A 26,544-nucleotide genomic window follows, 5' to 3' on the forward strand; every position below is an offset into this window, starting at 1 on the left:
TTTCTAGCAGGCAGGATTCTTATGGGCTAAAGCACTACTGGGTTAGAATTATTCTAATATGAAAGCATATTTTAAACATACAAGGATGACTAACATATAGGAAGCACAGTGGAAATAAAAATGCATTGGCATGGTCCAGTACTAGTCAATGGCTCTATCACTGAAGCGGCTCAAACGAGCTGAGCCTCTCCCCCGTTTTATATGCTGTCGTCGGTGGAAGCAAAATTGGAATGATGTTGGACAGAACAATGGATGAAGAAGTCTGACACAGTCCCATTATCTATATACGTATGTGTTTTTTTTCTGTTTATGAATTTATTTGCTTACATGAGACTGGTGAGCCTAGACCTAAAAAAGGAAGGGTACATGAGTAACAAAAAGAAAAAAGAAAATATTGGTGAGATGTAAGAGGATTCGCCTACCTTCTCCTCCCCCGTTCAGGAAAATATTTTTAAAAAACAAGCATTGGAAATGCAACAGTTTCGCATTTGTTAGAGTTGGAGTTAATGTTTTTTTACCTAGCTATGTTAAGAGTACAGTACCATATGTGGCCAAAAGAGGTCCCCTGGGACCTCTTTTGGCCACATATGGTACTGTACTCTGCAGCATGGCTCGGCAAAGAATATGGCGTAGTGGTGAGAGCTGCCGACTGGTGAGCTGGGGATCCCGGTTCGAGTCTGCTGTTAGGCTCAACATCCTGTGATATGGGCTGATTGTTTAATATCCCCAAGCCCATGGCTATATAAATAAAAGTGTTGGTAAAGTAACAAAACACGAGCAAAACAGCAGTGGCCTTGGAGGTGTTGTGGGAGGAGTGAGGGGGAGGCACAGGGATATTAGGGGATATGAAGAAACCAAAGCAGTGTTGTGGGAGAGGTGAGGGGAGGCACATGGAGATAAAGGGACGGCATGCATATGATGTGACGGAAGTTTCACTGCACAAGTAAACACAACAGTTAAGGAGCAAAGAGGCAGGCCAACTTAAAAAAAAAAAAAAAAAAAAAGAGTTCTCTCCAAGTATACATAACCTGAACAGTGAGAACACATTTAAGAGGGGCAGTCCTCATGGGAGGATTCAAAATTCCAAAAGGAGGGACTACTAAGTGTATTCACCAATGAAAAGCCTGTATTTCTAAAGGGCAGCAACAGGAACTAATAAAGATGGACTTGTTTCAAGCTCCTATCCTAGATATAGCATGTCATTGAAGAAACAGCGCAAGCACTGCCTAGGTGAGACCTTATGTTGGGGACCCCCCCCCCCCCGCTATGTGAAAAAAATGGATGTGAACTATCTTGATACTTTTACACAAGAAATGAACAAAGAGTCCTTAAGTGGTAGTTAAGGAATAGGACGTCAAGGCCCTTGTTGTACGTGGTCATTGAGATTAAAATGCTTCATCTTATTTCTTGTTTTAGAGTGACAAATATTTATTTATTCTTAGCCTCGGTGGCAAGGAAGTACAGAAAACACAAGTGTGTGCAAGGTCTCAATGCAGTATGATTCAAGAGACCTATACTAATGCAGTTGCATGTGATTTATTGTTTCTTTTGTTGATCATCCGGGTTCTTAATGTTACATTTTACTCCTGTCTGCTTTCTTAATAGGTATGCAATCCTGACAAAAGAGTCCTGGCCAACTTGGAGAGGGGACGAGAAGCAGGGCGTTGTGCATCTCCTAAGATCTGTCAACATGGACGCCGATCAGTACCAGCTTGGCAAGTCCAAAATTTTCATCAAGGCTCCTGAATCGGTAAGTAAACAGGAAGGGGATTGAGTATGAAGAGGAAGGGAAGACTGAAACTTTGGCAGTAATAGATCAAACCATTGGGATTTCGAGACGGAGGTTGGTGCTGTAAGCGTGAAAGATACTAATGTAATTGCTGCACTGAGGTATGTGGTTGGGTTGGGGATGCACGTAGTGGTGGATAGCTGGTATGGTGGATGGGGTGGAGGATAAAACTAGTTATTAATGATATTAATATTGGTGTTTGTGTAAAGGTGGCTACAAAGTATTTCCTTTTAGGGAGATATTGTTTGGATGGAGGGTGCAAGGCATGATTGGTGGCACAGATGTGTATGGTTAGGTCAAGGACTGAAGAAGTGATTGATGGTAGTGGGATGACTTGGAGAATGTGATGAATAATAGTGTTATGGTAGTGTATACAAGGTTTGGTGGTTGCTTGTAGAATGGACAATACAGACTTAATTGCTGGTATACACCATAGAAGTTGGTGAAGAGTGAATGAATGTTTGGAGGTGCAGGAACTGATTGATTTGATTGGTGGTGGTGATCAGATACAGGATATAACTTAGGATAGTTAGGAGGGTGGCTCAGTAGTTTGGATGTTGTTGGGTGGGCAAGTGATGTGGGTCTGGAGGGCAGAAAGTGGATGCCTAACACGCCTCTCCGTGCTTCTCAGCTCTTTCTTCTAGAGGAAATGCGGGAGCGGAAGTACGATGGCTATGCTCGCGTGATACAGAAGGCCTGGCGCAAACACACTGCTGTACGCAAGTACATTAAGATGAGAGAGGAAGGTGAGGATACCCAAGGTCTTAAGTGTAAAGTAGAATTTGTGAAGGAAGGGAAGCCACTCCTGTTACACCGCTCTTTTACTACTGCAAGGGTTACGTTGACAGTAACAAGGGTGGGAATTAAACATATGAACAAAGTGAAGGAGAGTAAGATTTGTCCATCTGAACACCATCTTATCTGAAAAAGTGAGTTTTTTGGTACTCTGTTCTGGATCCGGCTATAGAATTGCTATTGTTTACAACTGTTTTAGCAGGTTATGTCATTATAAGCTGTAGTACTGCCGGCGTGCTGCTTTGTTTTTGCAGGGGTAGTCAATGCTGATTAATTTTGGGCTCTCCATTGATTTAGATAATATTTTCCAATTGAGAAGCCATGTCTCCATTGAAGGTGCAGAGACATGCATGTGCCTTGGTGGTTCAAGTAGGATGTTTAATAGCATGGGAGATGGTATATTTAAGTATACATATATGTATTATGATAGCAGTGTTCTGGGGCATTGTTTTGTTTCACTGTCCATGTTCTGGCTCATTCGGTTTGTGAGTTGGCTGCCCAACCTAGCGCTTTTCTTTGATAGCTTGAAGGGAACAAATCTTTCTACACTTACTAGTAGTGCTCATGAATCAACACTATTTCATACTATATTTTATGATGTATGTAGGAAGCAGGCTCTTTATGTGATATATCAAAAATTTGATATATTGTGTTAGCAGTCCAGGGGTTCCCTAATGAGTGAACAGGGGCTTTCTATGCAATCCCAAAGTGCTCTATTAGGGGGTAGTGTGGTTGTGCAGCCTTATGCTTATCACACAGTAGTGCAAGACATTTGCAAAAACACACCATGATTAATAAATGACACACTTCATTCAAGAAGGAGATCCACACCAGTTTATAATAATAGCAAGTATCTTTGCTAGTATTTGTTTAAGCTTCAGAGGAAAAATTGTTCAAGTAAGTACGTTTGTAAATATAAATTCTTTTTACTTTGAAAGTGGACACAGTGCAATTTTGGAGTTCTGCAGTGTTACCCTATGAAAGGAAGAACACGTTCCGCAAACAGGTACAGTACATAGACTTACAGGACCAATCTTCAGGAGTTAAGGTGATTGGTGGGCAAGGTCCAAAGCAGCACCAACAGTACACCACTAGCAGCACGAGGGTGGCCGGGTGCAGAATGCAAATCTGCATCGGGAGCCCAGTGCGTTTCAATGGGAATCGGTCACTGTAAAAAGAGGCTGAAGGCTCTCTATAGGAAGCTAGTCGGGCTGAGGCCTTGTGATGCCCAGGCACGGGAGAAACCTTTGGTCCTGTTCTCCAAGGCCCAGGGGCGACAAGTGCAGAGGTGTTCTTGGGCATCAGTTTTTTCCTTACTGGCGCAGTTGAGGTCGAGGGGGTTGGTGTGCAGAGGCTGCAGGCGACATTGGGGAGTCCAAGAGGGGTGAAACCACGGTGGACTCAAACTCTGGGTGGCTGGGGAACCTTGTTGGCACCATTGGCCCACTTCAACTTGGGCCAGGGGCGACAGGTGCAGTGGTTGCTTCAGGTGTCGGGTTTTTGCGGTTCCAGAGGCCTCAGTCTTCTATTTTGGATTTCTTTGGCACAAGCCTGGTGTTTACGCGAGGTCTTGAGTCGTTTTCGAAGGCAGGCAGTCCTCCCAAGCTTCTGGAGTCACAGCTGCAGGCCAGTCGGCGTTGGTGCTGTTTTTGACGAGGGATGCAGACCGGCTGGCAGGGTTGGTAGCAGGTCAGCTGCTACTTCTCTCTTCTCGGCTTTGGCAGATCTTCAGTGTCTTCCCTCTTCTTAGGTCATCTGGATCTGCTTCTCTGGTGCCAGGGACTCCCCTAAATACTGAATTTAGGAGTGTTAGGGGAGTGTAGGTTAGTAACCAATGGGCTACTGACCCTTGGGGTCATCTTGCCCCCTAAATGACCACTCCCTCTGGGAAGTAGGCATAATCCTGTACCAGAACACATAGGAATGCCATCATCAAGATGGCTATTTCTGAAAAATCATACCCATCTCACAGTAGCCCACCTTTGGGATGGTACTAGCCCGGGGTGGGGGGGATGGGGACGCTTGCCTGACCAGCTAATTTTCCAGCCTGTCCAGATGCCAAGGGGGCTCTGGACAGGGAGGGGTGGCTTCCTCTCCTGTGAAGGGAGCCAGATTTGCATTCCTGAGGCCGCAGCTTCTTTGAAGCTCGCCAGCCCCAGGAGGACAATCAGAAGGTCATCCTTTTGGAGTAGGTGTTACACCCTTTTCCCGGATAGGCCTTTGCTCTGGGTCTCCTGAGAGCAAAGACTCTCACCCTAGGAGGTCAGAACAGTGTCTCAGTGGCAGGCTGGCAGACTCCAGTCAGCAAGCACGCCAGAGGCTTGTAGGTTTTCAGGGGCACCTCTAAGGTGCTATCTGCGTGTATGTATTGATAAATCCAACTCTGGCATCATTGTGGGTTGACTAATATGAGATGTTTGATACCAAACATCCCTATTTTCAGTGAAGCCATCATATAGCTCGGGAACTCTTTTTTTTACCAGTGTCCAGCACATATTTTAAAATGGCTTCCCTGGTCACTTGTACTGGCTGTAATAGGACTGACCAGCACAGGAGCATATCTGCTCATGCAGGCATGCCCTCACATGTAATGTTCAGCACCCTGCCTTCGGGCTGTCAGGCCTGCTGTAGGGGTGACTTACAAATATTACATGCAATGTTAGGGTCATGGCACATGTGTGATATGTTGTGTTTTCACTTTTGTCTGCACCAAGACACGCAGCCTGTAATGGCAGTCTTGCATGTGCTTGGTGAGGGGTCCCTTCGGGTGGTACAAGTCGTGCTGCAGCCCTTAGTACCTCAGGCCCTAGGTACCAGGGTACCATTTACTAGGGACTTACAGAGGGTGCTATAGGTTTTGCTAATTGGGGGAAACAATTGTACAGTTTTGGGAATGAGTTCTGACACTAGGGACCTGGATAGCAGAAACTCAGTGCACTTTTAGTCAAAATCACACCATGGAGCAGGCAAAAGGTTGGGTTGACCATGTCAAAAAGGGGCACTTTGATACAATGTAGAAACATAAATTAAACACCAGTGATTTCAAATTTACCACTTCACAATTACTTCTCATATGTTTGACTATTGTATTGTATGGTAATTTATTAAATGATTTCCTAACCAGTTGGCAGTATAGTAAATAGGAGTGGAAACTGGTGTAAATACTATACAATTACCCTTAATATGAAATTCCCTGATTGGTACCTCATGGTGCATACCACTCCAGGCAATTACTGGCTTTCTGGTGTCTCTGGGCCTTGGAATTATCAAGCTTGCAAACACCAGGCCCTGTAATCCTGTACCTGGCACTGGAACCAACAGAGGAGCTGCTGGGGCAGCAGGCAGATGTAGTGCCATGCTCCTACCCACCCACCTCCCGCAGCACATTGGAGAAACTTTCCCTTCTACTCCTGGCCCCCCTCCAACCACCCACCGAACATCTACCATCACAGGCCCAAACAAATCCCCTGCTTCGAGCATGTGGTAAATGGATGTAGATTTAGACTCATTATTTTCCTCCGAATGGGGAAAAACACAGAATTGGATGCGTTGTCTCAGACTTGCGGTGTTTTTTCCTATTCTGTGGAAAAACACTCCTAATTCACGCACTTTGGTTTGAGAATACCATCTAGAATCTGGATTCCTGCCCCTTATTCACAGCACCGAAATACAGACAGTTTATAATGAGGGCCTTGGTATGTTGCGTAAATGAAGAAAGCAAGTAAAACAGAAGGTGCATTTGTGGAAGGACACACAAATGACATAAGAAGGCCAAATAACGTGGTGGTGGCAGTGGCGGTGGCGGTGGCGGCACACACTTTACATTCCTGCGGCAAAGTATGATGTTACTTCATTTGAGTAAGGGCCAATTTATCATCAAACCCTGAATCAGGACCCATTCTTTCTCCTAATCGCATAACTATGAGAGCACCATATATATTGGAAAATTCCTTATTGTTCTGCATCCTCATGTCCACATCAGGACAGCAAGGAGTGACAGATGGTAAGCTCCAAATACACTCAGTTGCAGAGGTCTCTGATGGGGTTAGGTTATCCTGTCTTGGATTTGCAATGCGGTACTTAGCCCCGCATTTGTCAAAGGAAAACCCAGAGCGTATGTACCAGAATGTAAAGAAGAAAGTGAGTTTGTTGAACTTCTTACTCTACATGGGATACTTGAGCCCTCCGCTGATGCTCTTCCTCACTCTCTCTCTCACTCTTGTAGCATCAAACATTGTTCTCAACAAAAAGGAGCGCCGGCGCAACAGCATCAACAGAAATTTTGTGGGCGACTACATCGGGATAGAGAACCGGCCAGAGCTGAAGCAGTTTGTTGGGCGCCGAGAACGCGTCGACTTCTCCGACACAGTGACTAAATACGACCGTAGGTTCAAGGTAGGCCTGGAGATGTGAAAGCACAGGGCAGCATCAAGGGCATAGCTCTTGCTGCCACAAAAGTCTCTTCCACTTGTTGGGCTGCGTGGGTTGATTTGCCTATGTAAGTTTGGTTCATTTGAAAGTCCCATCAGGCATGGCAGCCGTTCGAGCGTCCAGCGCAGCTGATCTGCAACCAATGCCTTAGTACTGATAGCCTTACTGAGGCGGGTAAGTCTGGCGTGGCAGATTCAGATTTATTGATTATGCTGTAGTCCTGGCTGCCTCCAGTTGTGCATAGGGGAAATTTTCATTGCCACTTACGAAATGCGAAGAGTGGGCGCAGTCATTGCTAATTAACCATTCACTTGAGGAGCGTGAGACGATTACAACTCCTAATGCTATGCTCAGTGGGCACTGAAGATCTCGGCTCAAAGATGCTGGGAGAAGCTCTCATTCATTTTCTTTGCCCGTAGACCGTGAAGCGAGACCTGATCCTGACGCCCAAGTTGCTGTATCTGATTGGCCGAGAGAAGGTGAAGCAGGGGCCCGAAAAAGGCATGATCAAGGAGGTCCTGAAACGGAAGATTGAACTGGAGAAGATCCAGTGTGTCTCACTGAGGTAATGAAAGAAGCCGCTCTCTGCCTCGTGCAGGGAAGATACAGGGAGCCATTCACAGAGAAGATGGGGGATAGGGGACAGTGGGCAGATGATGGGGGACAAGGAGCAGTGGGCAGAAGATGGGGGACAAGGAGCAGTGGGCAGAAGATGGGGGACAAGGAACAGTGGGGCAGAAGATGGGGGACAGGGAACAGTGGGGCAGAAGATGGGGGACAGGGAACAGTCCGGCTGGTGCAGGCTGGGGAGGGGAGAAAAGAGCGTACTTCGCTTGAATATCAGGGAAACTAAGGTTTGGGAGGGATCACTACCCCCAGAGTGGCAATCAGGAAGAGAGCTCCTGGACATTTGAGGCGAGGGCAGGGGCCTGCAAGAGGTTTCTCAGAATTTGAACTAGGGCCTGTTAGTGCTACAGATGGGGCAGAGAAGTGGTTGTTGAGTTGAATGAGCATTCAGCAAAATGAACTCTTGAACCTGGTGAGAAGGGTAAGGGACTTCCCAGGATGGAATGCAGAGCTGAGAAAGAACCTGGTATGATGTTGGACAGGGTGCAACGGGCCTTTGATGATGGTGTAAGGGGGGGGGGGCGAAGGCTGCTGATGATGGAGGGGGAGCACTCTAAAATGGAGTGTGTGTGGGGGTAGGAGGCTTCTAGGACGGAAGGCAAGGAACACCTGTGGATAGGACAAAGGTAGTCAAGTGGATTGAGGGAATTGGGAGTAAGAGGTTTCTTGGGAAAGTTGGGTAGTAGGCTCCTGAAGATGCGAATGCGGCAAGGGTCTGTTGTGGGTGTGAGAGTTGAAGGGGTTGGTCAGAAAGGGGGGTGGGGCAAGTGGTTCCTGAGGTCGACAGGAGGAGCATTGTGCTACAGAGGATATGGAGTGGGAGTCTTGGAAGTCGAGTCAGTAAGGTGTTCCTGGGGATGCAGAATGTGAGGGCTGGGAAAGAGCTTGGACAAGCGTTGTCTGAGGAGTGTGGATTCATGAGGCCCCTGAATGTGGGCTCCTGGGGATGGTGGGAAGGTGGAAAGAGCTCTGAGAATAGGGAGTGCAGAATGGAGTGGATCAGTAAATGCTGGGGTGTACAGAAAGAGGGGGAGAATAACTGCTGTAGGGATGGCATGTGGATGAGATGACCATGTGCAGTGTAAGTGACTGACTGATGAAGATAAGTGGGAGCACTGGGTTGCACAAGATGGGGACCAAGATATGAGGATACTGGTTACAATGGTGGAGGTGGTTGGGAAGGGGATCCTGGTTGAGGAGAATGTCTCAGGCTGGTAAACGCAAGAGTTGTGGTTTTTTAAAAAAAAAACAATTTTGCTCACACTGTCTACCTGGCCTCCTTTACGACAAGTGCTCTGCAGGACGACTTTTTCATCATTCACGAGGCACAGTACGATAGCGTCCTGGAGTCCATGTTTAAGACTGAGTTCCTGAGCCTTCTGTACAAGCGATACGAGGAGAGGACTCAGAAGCAACTGCAACTAAGGTTCAACAACATGTGAGTTTGACGAGGTAGCACATGGTTTGGATGGGGGGGCGGGAAAGCTGTTCAGATACCATAACGAGAGAATGAGACATTTTTTTTTTTAGGATAGCCTCGGGGTAAAGAGGTATGGTCAACCCAAGCTGTTTCAGTGCTGAATGAGGACATAGGGTTAGCAGGTGCGGCGTTCTGGTCAAAAATGGGTTATATGTTATGTTCATATTTTTTATATTGGTTTCTTGGCACTGAGGCTATATCAGCAGACAATGACCTACTCAGATAATGGATTTTTGAAAGAACCAGGTCCTTAGGTTTTTCCTTTTTCATGGGCTATGACAAATGTCCGAGTCACCGGTTCTGTAGGCGGTGGGAAGCTTGGAGGGAGAGAGTTTACCGGTGCTGGGGCTGGCACTGGAAAGTGAGGTAGGGTGCAAAGTGCTCTGGATGGAAACCGTTTTCGAGGCCGGGGCACATGAGTTCTATGCATAACAGTGGCTGAAGTGCTTTGGATAGCATTGGGTGCAAGGTGAACGGGTCACTTGGATAGCACTTGTTTGACACGTAGCTAACACAGGTGCTTTGAGCGGTACCAAACGACGAGTTGAGGTGCACAGATGTTGCGCCTGTTATCGGCTAAGAAGGTGCTCTGGGTGCCACCAGATAGGGACCTAGGGTGCTTTTAATGGTATGTGCCAGGTAGTTGGGTGCTCTGGGTGGCAGTGAAGTTTAGGTATAGACTGGATGGGTGCAATGCATGTCATTGGGTGACAAGGTACATTTCTTGAGTGCTGTCTGCCAAGAGGCTACAAGTGTGAAAGCCCTCTTGCACATTTAAATAAGCTAGTGTGCACAGGTGCTGTGTATGGCACCAGGTATGAAGGAATAGTGCATAGGTAATATTACACACACAGCTTGAGGAGGGAGGTGTGCGCACAAGGGCAGTAGATAGCACTAAGTAGGTAGCGTGCATAGAGGCAGTGGAGTTCCCAGGACACTGATGTAGCTGTTGATGGCATTAGTGAAGTGGTAGAGTGCAGGCTTCCTGTGGATAGCAGTCTCTGAGAAACTACATTATTGCTTGAGATATAGGAATTCAGTATTAAACCAGGTGCGCTACAGAAACAAGGCATCCTGAAAAGATAATTGCACAGAAAAAGAAATTCCTGGCTCAACGCGCCCTCTTATTATCGGAGTTTGAATCCTTTTTTCATTAAGGTGATATGTTTGAAGGAAATAATAAGCTTGCACCACACATAGATATCCCCTACACCGATTTCATGTGTTAAGGATGGGCTCAGCCTCCGTGTCAAGCTGATGTTAACTACATTATGCTAAATCTAATACAGCCTTAATTGAATCAAGTTTATGAAGTCCAGCCTGTTGACTTTGTCAATGCCTTTTCTTATGAGATCTTCCCCAGTCTTGACTGTTTGCTCAAAATGTTTTTCTTTAAATAATTAACCCTATTTGCTGGCAGATTGATGCTTCTGAGGTTCAGCAAGGTGGCATCCATCAAGTTTTCAATGAGCACCCAGTGGCTTTTGAGGGTCAAGTCATGAATTTTTTGTTTGTAAAAAGATACTGCATGTCTCACACTTGTATTGAATCCAGCTAGTACTCAGGCAAGGGGTTGTGTAATGACTTCATGTAGATTATGTAAAATTAACACTATAGAAAAGGATGTAATTTATCAGAGGATCACATTTTTAGGGGACCACAACCAAGGGACTTCTTGACCAATTTGCATTAAATATCCCAAAATAAATCTATAGGGTACTATATTTTTGTACTTGTGAGAGTACCAAACTGACCTGGACATTACATGGTGTGGTGATTTTTGGGTTAATGTGAATTTGTCCTTGTGATATAAAAAGTACCAGTTTAAGGAAGATAACTATTTCTTGGTTATCTGTATTGTTTCCACGAGTCTAATCATTTAGGATTTTGTCAACAATTTACAGATCATTGATAGTGTCCGACCGGGGGAAAGGCGTCTGGAATATGTGGAGTGATCGAATACGTGCCATGTATGATGCATGCAAAGATCTCACGGTTGTCTTTTGTCCATGCTAGGCTGGAGTTTAAGGTGAAGAAGGATGGCTGGGCTCCCTGGGGGGCTGCAGGATCCCGTCATATTCAGTTCCAGGTGCAGCACGGCGATGTTGCCCTACTGAAGAACAACGGCAAGGTGCTGAATGTGACCATTGGACCGGGACTGCCCAAGAACTCGCGTAAGTGATCGGGAAGGTCAGGCGGTGAGATGGAACTAATGTATTGTAACGTCTTTGAGGAAGCTTCCTGCAGAACATACATTGCAGATGATCACTTAAGCCTGCGAAAGAAGAGGGTAAATCCCTACAGAAATTGAGCTGATATAGGGGGTCATATTGGCCCTTTGGAGCTGGAAGGAGTCTGCCATGACCCAACCATGAAGGCACCCATGGCCTTATTCTACAGTTCTCTCAAGGGGTAAAGTAATGCAAGTAAAATGTGAGAAAGAGTGATCCATGCAAAGATTATATTGAACAGGAAATAAAATCGTAGTGTGTGAGATGGATCTACCGGCTGAGTTTACAGTAAGGCAAGTCATACAGCTACCTAGGGCAGAAGGGCTTCTGCAGAGCAAACAGCAACACAAGTCATGTAGGCATATTGGGAGGGATGAAGCTCCCAGCAGAGTTAATGGTGCCAAAAGTCCAATCGGTATATATTGGAGAAGGCTTCCTGCTAAACGGAACACTGAACTGTTGATAGAAGGTGAGAGCATCATATCTGCAGATGTGGCCCGTTACTGCCCAGGTCTTACATACAGGTCTTACATGCCAAGGCGGCAAGAAGTCTATCTCTGCACAACGGTGTGCAATGGCGGGATTTTTGCACTTGCACAGAGGGTCCTGGGGAGGTGATCCCATCTGTAGTAAACAGAGGAGTGCAGGTAGATTTGGCAATCCTGCACACGCTTGGCTACGAGTGGGGACATTATCCTTACTATTGTAGGTAGAATGCCAGTGGGTTTGGCTGTCCCGAACATACTCAGCCATGACTGGGGAGGCTATCCAACCTATATTACGTAGAGCTCAGCAGGTGGATTTGGCTATCCTGCACATGCCCAGCCATGACTTGTCATACAAGAGGTTTGTAAAGTATTTACTATAATTTGCAATCCTGCTTAAAAATGGTTATTTAGCCCTCAAATCTAAACAAATATCATAAATAAGGCTCCCTGTTTTCCATTTTTACAGATAAATACAGACAGAAAATATTCATTTTCTTGTCTGTATTTATTTTTAAATGAGGATAAAAATGGAAATTGGGTTGCTATTTGAGTGACTCTAAATACTGTCTGCCATGACTGCCAGGCCAATAGCTGTGTGGATTGATGGGTGAGGGGGTTAAAAAAAAAGGAATTTTAGTAAAGAGGTTTTAACAGCAGTAGATATGCACAAGGTTGATACTGAAATTTGCATATTTTCTAAGTACTTTGATTTATCTTTTGCAGGTGTTTACAGCATTGAAACCTGGTAGGCATTCATACATGAGTGCATATTTACCGGTTACATAAATGTGGAAATATACTAATTTCAGTTTAATTTTTCCACAAAACCTAAAATAAATAAGGATAAATACAGATAAAATTAGCAAAAAATAAATATGGATAAATACAGACAGAAATGTCAAAAAAAATAAATACCATAAAACCGGGAGCCCTAATCATAATAAAGAACACTCAAAGAAAACTTGAAGTAAAACAAATCAAAATGGCATAAATAAAAAAGTGCCAATTTGACTCAAAATATGGAAACAGATCTATGGTAAAATGCTTAGTACATAAACGACCACACCAGTCAATTCTTGAAACTGAAGGGGCTAGGAGTACACTTTTTCAGGCACTAGGCCTCCGCTCAAAGAGAACTCTTTTTCAAACAATTCTCTGCTACTCTCTTAGCCTGCTTCTAGTCCGAGTCAGAGCCAGTGACTTAGCCGATCTACTGGCTGTAGGCCCCCAGCGACTACTCTGAATCATTCCTTTAAAACTAGTTAAACCTCTATTCCCACTTTTTTTTATCTCTCGCTTGGTCTACCTTTTCAATCTTTCTCTATCCTCAGGAATATTTCCTTCCCTTTTCAAGTCAGCAAGTATTCTCCCACTTCTGAAAACCCCTCTCTTGTTCCTTATGATTTTTCTAATTTCAGATCTCCTTGCCGTTGCTTCTTTAACAAATTCAGGAAAGTATTTTTTACCACCTGCTGTCAGCATTCCTTCAGTCTCACAGTCTTCTGTTTCCTATTCAACCTGGTTTCCACCTTAGGTGCTCTGCAGAAACTGCACTATTTTCTGTTTCAAATTCTCTTCTTTATTTTTAGACATTACTAGCAACATTTTATCTTTCTTCTTAGATGTCACAGTGGATCACACTATTCTCTTTCTTCTTTGGGTGTTGCCTGTTGGTCATAGCCACACTTGGCATTGATGATGCATTTATGGAATATAAAATGTCTAGGTGATATTTGAAGTCCCTTTCACTATGTATAGCTGAGTTTACACTACCTGTTGATTCAGTTATGTTATTCGAAATAGTCGCCTTAGGTTTGCAAGTTTGTACACCAAAAACTGTCTTCCTTCGAAATTGTTTCTGAGCAGGAAGATAGACTACGTTTGTACAATTAGGGTGGCGTTCCTAAAATGAGAGTATTTGCCAGCTGTGTGGCCAAACGTGAGAAATACTGACACTTCTTCTCTTTCAATGTCCAGTTTAAAATAGAAGCTAGATAATCAGCTTTTAGTGTGAAAAATGCCTTGAGTTAATGATGGATTTCGTATGTATACTATTGAAAATGTACTGTATGATTGAATTTAAAACTATCTAAGAATATAAAACTGTAAACGTTTTTATTTTTTTTTTGTATGTTTTTCGTGTTTGACTGTGTGGAGTGTTGATTGTGTCGTTTATGTTTTGCGTAATAATCCAGATTAAATGTGTCAATTCTACCTGTTACTTAATTTTTAGCTTCATATCAAGGATGGTCATATGCCTTCATGTGTAACTGTAAGGGTGTATTGTAGATTATTCAGATCACGCATCCAAACATTATGGAAAAGGATCCAGATGGAATAAGGCTGGTGGTAGAGCTGTGAGATGATATTTCACAAGTTAACAGATGGTGGAATTTCTGGAGGCTTATTATCATTGGCTTGTAGAATACTCTTTACATCACATGGTTTGAGAGAGACTTCTAGGGCTTTCACATTCATTTGCATGTGTTTTAGGAATGCCTTCTCTAATTGATTTTTGAAAAACCTTGAAATTAATTTGAGATTAAATCATAGTGGTAGAAGGATGATACTTAAAATGGAATTTTAAAGGTGTGTAGCTAAATCTGAAAACAAATTGCAAATATATTCCATCCGGCATGTCAAACTATGATTCTTGATGGCGGTACCAATTCCAGTTTTGAGGATATCCCCTCAAGATTTTTTTGCATTCATATAATCAATACATTGGCCAATTACATAGTTGCTCGATACAACTTCAGCCGTGTGGAACACAAAATGGATTTAAATGGGTTTGTGGGCAGGACTTGAAAATACATACAATTGCACAATACTGTGTGAGTTCATAATTGAATTTGCACTGGTTTAGGTTTATTTTTTGAGCAGGCACAGCAATGTATTTTTTAATAGGCATCGAGTGGGATAACATGGCAGTGTTGGAAATTCTGAGTGGATTGGGTGTATTTGTGTAAGTCGTGCAGTGAACGCCATAGGTTTATGAAGTGAAATCTGAGGTGATTTTGTTTGATTCTATTTAGGAGAGTCCTTTTGGTGAGGTTTCTCAGGGTTGCTGGTGAAATGGCTCATGGGTTTTGAGCCATCATATTGAAAAACAAAGGTTTCGCGATGTAGCTATGAGAGAACTGCATCGGAATCACAGATCGCACCTGAAAGAGGTTTCTTTTAGTAGACTTTTGTTACTACAGTGGTTACCAGTGGGTCAAGGGGGAAGCGGAAGCACAAGAGGCCAGGCACCCATACCAAGAATAATAAGCTCTGACTGACCTTGAATGTTTATTTTGCAGGGCCCTCACGGAAGGATATGAGGAAAAGCCAGTATTTAGACCGTGTTCCCCAGAACCAGGGGTATCCTCCAGCAGGTAAGTTGTTACAGTAGTCTGAACTATCGAAATTTTGACTGTGTGATAGCTTAAGAGTTAATTCTGTCAATTTAATGAGTTTCCAAAATGAAGAAACCCCGTCTATCTCAGGATGACAAAATTCCAATACGGACAAATGTCAAAGTAATGAAATACTTTTCCCAAGAAAACAGAGTATTTTATGTGTAAAAGGTAATTTCCTTTAAAAAAAACACAAAGTTGCAGTAGCCTTTCATTTGTGTCTACCGCGACCCAGCAGTTAAAAAGAAAAAAAAACACGTGACGGCAAAGGGCAAGGCGAATCAGGTAACAAGATGGAAGGGGAACAGGTAAAGAGGATAGTGGCACTCCTACATTGGGTAGGCGAAGTAATTTAGGAAGGTATAGGTATTAAAAACCAGAGGTGCAAAGCGGAATGGGGATCAGAACTAAGAGGAGAAACAGCACTAGGGGTATCAAGGGGAAAAAGGGGGAGGGGAAAAGTATCGGGTGGAAAATTACAACCCCCTTAAAAAAGCAAAATGAATGGGGTCTTAAGGGGGGGGGGGGGAATCTCTCCCTCAAAACCACCAAAAGACAAATTTTACTTTAAGATACAGTTTCTTCAAGAATGGCTTTTTACCTGGTTGGTTTCGGGTGAAGACACTTCTAATGCAATATTTGTCAATAATGGTATATGTGTATTAATGTCAGAATCATTTTCTTCAACTTAGAATTTCTGTAATAACACATACAAGTGTTAAGAAAATGGAAAACTAATCACCATCTCCAACATATATTAACTGGGCACTTTGTGCCACCCAATAACGCTGGGTATTTCTCTTGAGGAGATGGTCTGCTTCTAGGTCTTGAAGTCTGTTAGGTATAGCAGACGGGTCAAAAAGTGGGCAGACTTTAAATCCATGGTTTGTGATCACAAGGAGTACATTTTATTAATGTGGTGTAAAGGATATCAGTGGCTTGCATCTGGGAAGTACTTTTGCAAGTTGATCTCTTGGCTTAATATCTATGTGTGTGTATATATATATGTGTGTGTATATATATATATATATGTGTGTGTGTGTGTGTATATGTGTGTATATATATATATATATATATATATATATATATATATATATTAAAGGCTGCAACAACCACATAGCTACAGGTAAGTATCGGTTTTCACAGAAAATTCCTTTTTTGCTATTGTTATGACTGTAACGCAGTTTGACCAATCGGCATGAAATTTTACTTTAGCTTCGGCAACCTCCTTACTTCTAGCATGCTGAGTTTGTGCACATATGTTCGGGGGGGGGGTGATGTGCTTAGGGGGAGAGTCGCTGGCCCTTTAGTGGTCTTCGGGCGAGGTTAGTACGGGTGCACTTTTTACCGGTCAATTTGAGGTGAGATTCCTGTGTTCTACCCTTTTGGATATAGACTGATGAGTGATTATTAATGGAATGGGCTACTTGATGTTCTATGATTATACAACTGGCTCCAACCCTCATGCCTTGTGTGCCCTCCCTCGCCCCCACTGGAGAAGTGATTTGCATTTGATGTTTAAAATAGCATTTTTTTCCTTCTTAATTTTCTGGTAGGAACACGGAGGAATGGCACCGGCACCAGGCCAAACACTAAGCTAAAGGCGGGACAGAGACTGTCGTTAATTAAACGACAGAGCAGCATGGACCAGCCATCATTGCCCCGGCAAGGAAACAGTCCAAGGAAAAAGGCCCCTCAAGACCAAATCAACATGGACTTTATGAGTGTGCCGGACCAAGGTGTGGCCGGGTGAGTGTAGAAAATACGTATTAGAAGCACGTGGTAGTATGGCAGTGGCTTAAGCTGGACTCCTTTCTCTTCTCCTGCTCCAAACCATTAAACTTAATTTTCTATTACCACCTATTACAACTTTTGACAAACTTTCTCTTTGCGTCAGTCCAGCAGAAGCTGGCCATGAAGACGAGAGATTTGAAACCTAGGAATGGTTAGTTAGGTGTAGTTGGGAGGCCATCTGAAAAAAATCAGTGTCCAGGAAATTAGATTGGTGGGGTTGGGTATTTCTGGCCATAGTAAGAAATTGGAGACCTGGGACATTTCTGCTCCTAACATTAGGTTTAGACATGGGAACATGGTTAGGAATTCAGTAGACACATGATTGGATAAAAAATAAATTGTTCTGTGAAGTACTTGGAGATCACATACTGAGATGCATTATAATTGGTAATACTCTTACACCAATCATCAAGCTTTGTCTAAGCGGTCCTTGGAAGTATACTCTGAACTGTAAGCTGTTGGTAGACATAGTGATTCTGAAGTTGAGCACAGGAGAACTTTGGGGCAAAGGTGAGGAACATGATGCCAAAGTTATAATTAGAAACTAAGGTTTTTATATCCATATAAAAAGGAAATGATCTTTCAGTATAAAAATATGTGGTGTTAATCTGTGTGCCTGGTCCTCATGAATACCATTTTCAGTGGCATAGGAATGTGGAATGTAGCTGACGTGTCTCCAAAAACGCAAATAACTTAACATTAATGTGCATTTTCATTTATAAAGCATTTGAATGCAACAGTGAGCAGAGTATGCCTCGCATTTGGGTGTCAATAACAGAGATAGCTTAAAGCTATTCATTGAACTGCTTTACGATGAAAAGGACTAAGAAGAAAAATGTGTACAAAGTTGCACATTCTACGTGATATTAATTCTCTAAACCAGATTTTTGCAAATGGTCCTTTACTTTTAAAAGTACCAAGTGCTGTTACAGACACATGTTTTTATTTATTTGTTTACTTGTTTAAGAGCGAGTCTCTGGATTACTTAGTTTTCTTGAGCTCTATTGTCAATACTTGGGTAGGAGACCAGTTAGGAAGAGTGGAAGGTGGGGCGATGGAATGGAGGTGAAAGGTGGGATGAGGAGGGGCATTGACTGACAGTAATTGTAGCCCCTGAATGGAAATATACACAGGTTGGAAGATAGGAAGCAAGGGAAGAGGGTATTTGAGTCTTTGATTCATGTTTCCTACATTCTTGGAGAATGCCTGAAGTAGAGAATTGACCGTGTACTGGGCCACTGGAATTATAAGGCAGGTGAGCAACAAATTATGTGATAGCGGTGACTAAATTATGCGCCAAGAAAAGGGAAATCATGTGGCACATTTTTGACAGTATTACTTTACTATTTTGAAATTTTTACAGATGGTAATACTGTCTGGGTAAATATTTCACCTCTTTTATACCAGTTGAACAAGCAAAGGGCCTTCCACTGCGCACGAACACAACACCATATTTTTAACAACTTTTGATCCATTTGAGCTAGAAATTTGCAGATTATGTAGCAGATGATGGTTCATGTGGCAAATCCATATTCGTGAAAAAAAAGTTGCAGCCACAGAATCGCATAATTTCAGTGGCCCTGAATATAACTCATCTTCCTGCTTTGCTTACCGTGCTGTTCATAATGAAACACACAACAGTACGTTGAGCTTGTACTTTCTGCACTTCTTGTTTCTGTTAGATTTTTCCTCCCCTTGCATTATGCAATTCAAATGCTTAACATTCTCTCTATCGAGTTCAACTACTTCCAGTTAGTTGTTGCCTGTAGTTTTCTACTTTCCCTTTGACATAACATTTGTGCATCCCTATTTCCTAAAATAAGTCTTCCTCAGTGGGGTATAACCTTGGTTTACAGCAATTATCCTTGATGGGGATGCTTCAGGTGTTATCAGTGGGATATTGCCTCAGGTTGTAGCTCATCGTGGTCAGCTGCATAGGTCAATAGATTACAGCGCTGGACAGTAATACATTCTCTTGGATTGAGAAGATGTCTTGGTTGTGGGATGGCCACTGACTGCTTCTGAAAGCATTGAATACAGTTGTACTGAGGGTATTACTAAAGGTCATCTGTTCGATGCTTGCACTGAATTTGATGATCCATTTATCTCTTATTTGGAACATGTGGGTGAAAATGTCTTTATACAGGTACTTCGATGAGATGTGCCCATTGACCATTAAAACATGATCTTTATGAAACCCCTTTTTAGGTCTCGCCTACGCAGCGCACATGCGCTGTATAGGAAGGGACCTTTTGGAATCGATCAGCTTTTTGGCCAAAAACATGCACATTTTGCATTGCTTTCTATCGCGTTTCCCTTGCGGGAGCGAGCTTTGCCGACATCTGTTTGTAATTATCTTGCAAACAGATGGTGCCCCTGCTCGCTCCCGCAAGGGAATCCCTGTGTGTCTTTTTTTTTCCCCCCTTCGTAGATGCTCGTCGTTTCCCTGCTGCGCTTGTTAATCACTTGCTCTTCGCACCCCATTTTTATCACTAGCTCTTCTCACCCCATTTTTCTTGTCACCCATGTTATCGCTCTCTTTTAATGGGATGCTTTGTATGGCATAGTTTGAAAACTGAACTGCTTTTTGGCTTTTCTTTCCCTTTCATCCCACCCTCACCGCTGAATTTGTAGCTCACTTTTTTCCATTTCCTCCCCCTTTTCTCGGCGTGCTACAGCTTTCTCGTTTCCTCCCTTTTACTCCTCTTTCTTTTCATTTTTCCTCTTCTCTTTCCCTTGTTGTCGCTCCACTCTCTGCTCTTTCTACTTCATAATGTCCCTTTTATCCTTTCCTCCCCGCAACTCCGTCGGGCTCGTGTTTCGTAATCGCCGCTCTCATTTCCCCTCCTCGCTCATTTTTCTCGCACTTCCATTTCTTAATCTCAAATACATGCATGTGACATGATGCACCATCAAATAGAGTACGTGGGCACAGCTTGTTAAAGCAACCTTTCTGTTCCCTTATGTGTGTTTCACTGCATGGCTGAATATTTTTGCATTTTTTAATGTAGGTCAATGCATCTCCTCGATGCTGTACAGTGACAAACAAGTTCCTACATATGAATGTGTGGTTTATGTCTGATATGGGTCATTGTATACCATTATAAAGCGAATCCCAAAAGTTTTAAGTCTGGTTACAAGGGAGGGCATCTCGGGTGCCTGGCGCTGGTTGACCAGCGCTGCACAAAGTATCCGAGTGGTGTAAGCATGGCGCACAGGTCAGGGAGTGTGATCGGCGCCTCGTCAGGGGTAGTAAGCGCTATATAAGTGCAATTTAAACACAATTTCATGTCCGCATCTTTTCAATAGGCCATCGGATAATGGAGGTAGGCACTTCGAACCCAACCTCGAGGCTCCTCGCAAGTGACTACGGATTGGCAAACTAATACATTTGAGAACATGGCTTCCGTGATCGTGGTTTCACAAACAGCTGACGGAGAGCACAGAATGATCACTACACTGCTTTTGTGTTTAGAAAGCAGTTTCTCTTCCTGCCACACGGTGGCAGTAGGATTCCTTGGTTAGGAAATTAAGCACAACTACACTTGAAAGTAGCGGTTGCGGTACAACTGGAGCAGGCAGAATTACACAGTTCCTCACATGAACTAGGAGGGACAACGTATGCAGCGGAGACGAGTGCACACTTTACATACAAACCCACATAGGTGAGATATTGCACAGGCAGCAGCAATACAACTGACACACACATGCAGCTACCGCAGAGGCGCAGCACCGCAAGGCGCACTCTCTTATAATGAACAGGTATGACGCAGCCTGCATCAGTGCAAGTATCACACACCACAGGTATAGCGCAGACAGCCTCAGTGCAAGTTTCAAACACAACAGGTACAGCACAGTCTGCTTCAGTGCAAGCTTCACACACAAAAGGTACAGCACAGTCTGCATCATTGCAAGCTTCACACACAACAGGTACAGCGCAGTCTGCATCAGTGAAGCTTCACTGAGGGGGGAATGTGAATGTGTGACTTTTACTGTCCCTTTGGTTCAAGTAAGAGACCCTTGCTCATTGGAAAAAAGAACAGGTGCTAATTAATTCACAGCCAAGACATAATACAAATCTCAGGACCTTAAAATCAGTAGGTGAGCAAACGAGGGCAGTGACATAAGGTGTGGTATGCTGGTAAAGGATGCCCTGGCCTCAACTAATTTATTTTTCAAGAGGCGGGAGACCTTGCAGTCCATTAGAGTAGTCACATCAGAGGGATAGAAGTCTGCATATGGCTACTGTTTTGGAAATGTGTTTGAACAGCGATTACTTTGTGAGGTGAGTAAAGTAGGAACCGTTTTTGAAGTGGGGAAATGCATTCACTCCACCAAAAAAGGTGTCTAACAACCCAAAGTCTTTAAAGAATTCTCTGTTTAGGGAAACCAACTATTTGCAATGTTTTGGTCAAATACAAACACATCTCACATTTAGTAAGCAAAATTAATTTTCAAAAAAGCACAGTGCAAGCCATTAATAGTAAGTCCATAGACTACATATATCTGTGGGTATTCTGTGTTATTTATTGTGCTTCTTGATGGTGGCGCGCAAGTTTGGTGATTGCACATCTTTTTCAATAAGTAGCAGGGAGGTCAAAATACCCATGATTTTCAGCGTGGTGTTCATGACCCTTTTCACTGAGCTGAATGCTCTGCTGATGGTTTGCATTTCTTACAACCTAGGTTGCATCGGAGGCTTTCTAAGGAGGCCAAGCCCCTCCCTGGAGGTGGAAGATCAAAACCAACCACAAAACCCAAACCTCAGCCACGACTGCCACAGTGCCGTGCTCTTTTTGCCTACGATGCTCAGGACACAGATGAGCTGAGCTTTAATGCCGATGATGTGTTGGATATAATAAAGGAAGGTAAGGTGCTTGGTTTGTGTTCTTCACGTTGAAAGATTAACTTATGGTGTTGTCCTGTGTTCCCTGTCACTGTGGGCACCAGTTGTAATTCTGCTGTTCCTTATTGTCTACTGCTGGTGGTACCATTGCTTTTGATGGTCCCCCAATGACCAAAAAAGCACTGGGGTTGATCCTGTTATCTTTTATCCTGATGGGTGTGTCTCTTATGGGTTTCAATTCAGTATCTTATTAGGGATGATGGTCCCTGCGGTAACGAAAGCATGCTCCTCTCCTTCCCAGTGATTTTTCTCCCCTGATACCTAATGTTTATCCAACTGTCCCCCTGTGCAGATCCCTCTGGCTGGTGGCTTGGTCGCATCCGAGGAAAAGAAGGAATGTTTCCAGGGAATTATGTGGAGAAAATCTGAAGAACTCTGTTCCTAGAAACTTTAATGACCCACTCTTACCAGTCTGTACTGGGACTTATTTAGGAGAGACCTGGGTAGGAAAATGATAAAGACAAGTTGGTCCCATGACCCAACCCTGCTTTAAATCCTTGGTGCCCTGGAGTCATGTTTCGTGGTACGACTGGGCATATGCTGCGACGAAATCTCCTGCTGCCATTTTCCGTTTCTCAGGGCATCCAACGTACCTCTCAGGGTTTGAAGGATAATCTTCCTAGACCCAAGTCTGTAAGGACATTCCTCCTAGCGCTCTCAAGGGACACTTTCCAGGTGAATTGCTAGCCTTTGAATGTATTTTGCTTGAAAAAAGGGATCCAATTTTGTGGCATTACAGAACTTTGGAAAAGCATATGAGGACTTTCTAAAGAAGTTAATCCACAAGACTCTGCAACCACGAGTACTCCTTCAGAAAGAAGTACCTTTCTTTACAGAGACACAGAGCTGAGCATGTATCCCATGCCCAGAGGAATTTGGCTCTGACAGCTTGAAATGTCCATGGTCACTGCAATACTTCTGTCTGGTAAACTGATCGTGTGGTTTTCTGTAACAAACAGAAGTGTCTCAATATCTCTCCTAGAGATTATGCCTCCTGAGGCTATATACTATATAAGAAAAATGTATTACTCTTTGTTTTTAAAAGGGAGAGGGTGTAAGTAACTTAATTATTTTTTTAAACTTTACAATGACTTGATGTACTCACAATTTTAACACAAGCGGAATTTTTTTCAAGAGTTATATATTTTTTTAATTGATGTGCTACACTTCAAAATAGTCCAATGGATTTGTTTTTAAACTTTCTGTGTTTCCAAAGTGACAAATGGTCCTTCTGGATAGTTAATAATTCAGGGGTGAGGCCTCCACTTTGTGTTAGTTGCTTGATGTAAACAAAATTGTACATGTGCGGATTGGTTGACCAATGTTTTATTACCAAAGTTTTGTCCAAATGTATTAAATAACATTACTTGAAGCAGTTCTCGGTTGTGTTTTTAGAAAATGATGGAAAGCCTTGTTTCAAGTGAGATCAGGTTGAACCTGCGTCTTACTGGCAGCCAACATGAAACAACATCATGTTCCCTTCCACTCTCTAGTCTCTCCTTCCCTTACACACACAACCAGATGACGCGGCCTCTACGGTGTGTACGTCCTAAAAGGCCCATCTTGTATTCTTCAACAATTTCTTACATAGCCCAACAGACTCAAATTCACACCAATGTAACCACTAGCAAACTTGCCCATAGTAACTCGTACAGCCTAATCAAACTTCTTGCAGTTGTGAATAGGTCTATACATTGCTCCAACAAACCCAAGATCAGGTAGTAGTCCACCTTCGCTTACTCCCCTCCCTGCACACTGTAGGTATTTAAGGAATAGTTCGCCAAGTGTTACAGCAACAGCGCCTTCCTGCCCGCCTTGTCACATAGATGAGGAAGTTGCATATTACTTATTTTATTTCATATGTTGTGTTATATGGAACATACCATACCCTGGGGTTCTTGGAGCTCTTTACATGAGAAGTTCGTTACGTGAATATCATCGTAGCCCAGAACAAGTTAGCAGAGAAATATCACCATTAACTTCCAAATTACATTTCGAATCCGTGGTCATGGTAGTACAGACATAATAGTAAAATAACATACTATCAGAAGTAGAAAATGTGAGCTACACATACTATGAGGTAGTATATATAAATTCTTGCAGTAGAAAAATCTAAAATTGTCATCCGTGTCCTCACCCTTGGAGAGAAAGCTGGAAAAGTAGGTGTTACTGTTCCTTTTTGATCATGCTAAAAGAGGACTATGCGACAAAACCAGGGAATAGAGTTTCAAATGTATCGAGCACGTCAGGAGAAGAACTGCAGTATGGTGGTTTGCATTTTAAACAGCAGTGTGGTCATCAATTCAACTTTCTAGCAGTTGCCCCCTCCCCCTTTGAAATGGCAAACCCTTTCACTGATGCCCACCTCTCTACCAGAATCTGTGTGTTTTTTAATCTTTTTTTTTGTTGTTGTTGTTGTTGTTCAAGCAGATTTACCTATTTGGTCTCTTTGTGCCCCCATACAAACAACATGTGTTTTTTGGCACATTTAGGGCTATGTTTTGGTGCAAACCCCACATCAATAACCAATTCAGCCTGAAGATAGAAAAAATGAAATATCTCCATTTTCATTGTCACACTTTCTCAATATTGTGTTGCATTTCTAAAATGGACAAACATAAATCCCAGAGTACTAACCAAACAAATGTTGCCCTGAGTGCCCAGATTCCACCAATACAAGATGTGTGGGTTTTCCTAGGACATGTAGTTTGCATAATCAATTATGTAGCATTAGTGTAGGTCATGAAATTGTGGCAGAATCCCTGTTTATCGTCCACTATCTGGTATGCTATCATTACTTCACAGGTCTTGCATCAGGAGTCATTACATTGTGGGAATTACAGCGGGAGTCAATCCATCACATGTGACATTTTAGTGGCTTCACTTCGCAGCCTTTTACTTTGTTGGTAAGTGTGTGTGTGTGTGTGTGTGTGTGTGTGTTTGTATATATATATATATATTATTTTATTTTCATACTCACTAAAAAAAATAAAGGTTAATGCAGGGGTCTTCAAACTGTGGGGCGCGACCCCCATGGGGGGCATGGAGTGATAGAAAGGGGGTCGCGCATTCCCGGTCACACTCCTGCCCAGGCCCATAGGACTACAAGGGATTCAGCCCCCCTTCTCCCCCATCGTGTCTCAGCTCGACCTGCTGTGGGCTCCGCTGGGCTGTGTCTGCAGTCTTATCTCCGGCACGGCACGCCCAAGTTTTTCACAGGTCTTTAAGGACCATATGCATATTTACATGCCTTTGTAAACTGGTTACAGAGGCTTACTTTTTTTTCTAGTTCCGGTACCCCCTGGGCCCCCACTCTGCCTATGCCTTACATTTGTATTTTACATTTACTGCAGTAGTGTGAGAATGCATTTCATGAAAAGGAATATAAAGTAGGGTTGCCAAAAGAAAAATGCCTGCCGTGTGTTTAAAGAGCCTGCAAAGACCGCCTCTTGACACTACAGTTATAAATAAAAAAGTTTGTACTCATTCGTTATGTGACTTTTCTGAATTTGTTCCCTTTAATTATCAGTCATGGATCATTGAGGCAGCCCTACAACACAATTTAAAGTGCTTTCTATTTATATTTGCTGTTCCAAGTACGCACAGATGAGTGCAGAAATATAGAGCTTTAGGCGACTGCTTATTTGTGTACCGTCTGGGACATCAAAATAATGAGCAGGCAACCCTAACCTTAGGACTGAAAGTTTGTTGCAGGATCAGAATATTATTTATTTGCCCCACCCTAGATCCCTGAATAATGCCGCAATAGTTTAACTTGTATCTTAAACCCTATGCCGTCATCAATACCATGCTGCGTTACTTCAAGTGTCTGGGAATGCACCCTGCATTCAGACAACTCACTCCTCATTCTCGCACTTCACTTTCACGCTCATCCCGCACTCACAGCGATCACCATGCACTCACACTGATCACCATGCACTCACACCATTCACCTGCTTACCCTGCACTCACAGTGATCACACTGCACTCACAATGCACTTGCGCGGTTCACCCTATACCTCACCCTGCAGTCACACGAGCACACTACTCACCCTGCACTCATGTGACACTTCACTCACCTGTCCTCCTCACTGCTCAATCTGCAACTCACTCAAACAAGCCCATCACTAACCATGCATTAATTCGTCCTACTCTGCACTTACACCCTCACCCAAATTCATATAGTCCCCTCACTCACACTGCAGTCATTTCTCTCACCCTACTCTCACACAGATGCATCGCGCACCGTGCACTCACATGGGCACTCTTGTCACCCACACAGTGCAGAGGGTTAATGTGCCTGCTACAAAGAACATGTACTATGCAGATCACAGAACTGAGTGTGAGTAAACTATGAGTAGCGCTATTAAAAAATGAAATGTTTGTCAGAAAGGTGCTACAGAGAGAAGAGGTGCATTGTTGGTGAGTGGTAGTGAGGGGAATTCATGGAGAAGAAGGAAACTGGGGAGGGGGCACCAAAAAAAGACTGTTGCACCGTGTGCGACCAGTGCTAGGACCAGCCCTGGCTGGGAGTGTTACCCCCACCCCCCAACCCCCCCGGGGGCTCCCCTGCTTCTGCCTATTATTATTATTATTTACATTTGT

The 26,544-nt window shown here is 43.4% G+C and overlaps 1 protein-coding gene across 1 annotated transcript in view; it reads left to right on the forward strand.

Moving 5' to 3' along the window:
- The window catches only part of LOC146772635 (unconventional myosin-Ie-like), a 132,981-nt gene extending 109,670 nt beyond the window's left edge, over positions 1 to 23,311 (forward strand). Inside the window, exons 19-28 of the mRNA XM_085638637.1 lie at positions 1,606 to 1,750; positions 2,421 to 2,535; positions 6,810 to 6,979; positions 7,435 to 7,580; positions 8,934 to 9,080; positions 11,139 to 11,296; positions 15,144 to 15,218; positions 16,796 to 16,988; positions 21,720 to 21,901; positions 22,232 to 23,311. Coding sequence (XP_085494763.1) covers positions 1,606 to 1,750; positions 2,421 to 2,535; positions 6,810 to 6,979; positions 7,435 to 7,580; positions 8,934 to 9,080; positions 11,139 to 11,296; positions 15,144 to 15,218; positions 16,796 to 16,988; positions 21,720 to 21,901; positions 22,232 to 22,308 — 1,408 coding nt within the window. The 3' untranslated portion in view covers positions 22,309 to 23,311. The remainder of the gene's footprint in view (positions 1 to 1,605; positions 1,751 to 2,420; positions 2,536 to 6,809; positions 6,980 to 7,434; positions 7,581 to 8,933; positions 9,081 to 11,138; positions 11,297 to 15,143; positions 15,219 to 16,795; positions 16,989 to 21,719; positions 21,902 to 22,231) is intronic.
- Positions 23,312 to 26,544: the final 3,233 nt, after the last annotated feature.

Source organism: Triturus cristatus, chromosome 12 (assembly GCF_964204655.1).
Source record: "Triturus cristatus chromosome 12, aTriCri1.1, whole genome shotgun sequence".
NCBI classification, from domain to species: Eukaryota; Metazoa; Chordata; class Amphibia; order Caudata; family Salamandridae; genus Triturus; species Triturus cristatus.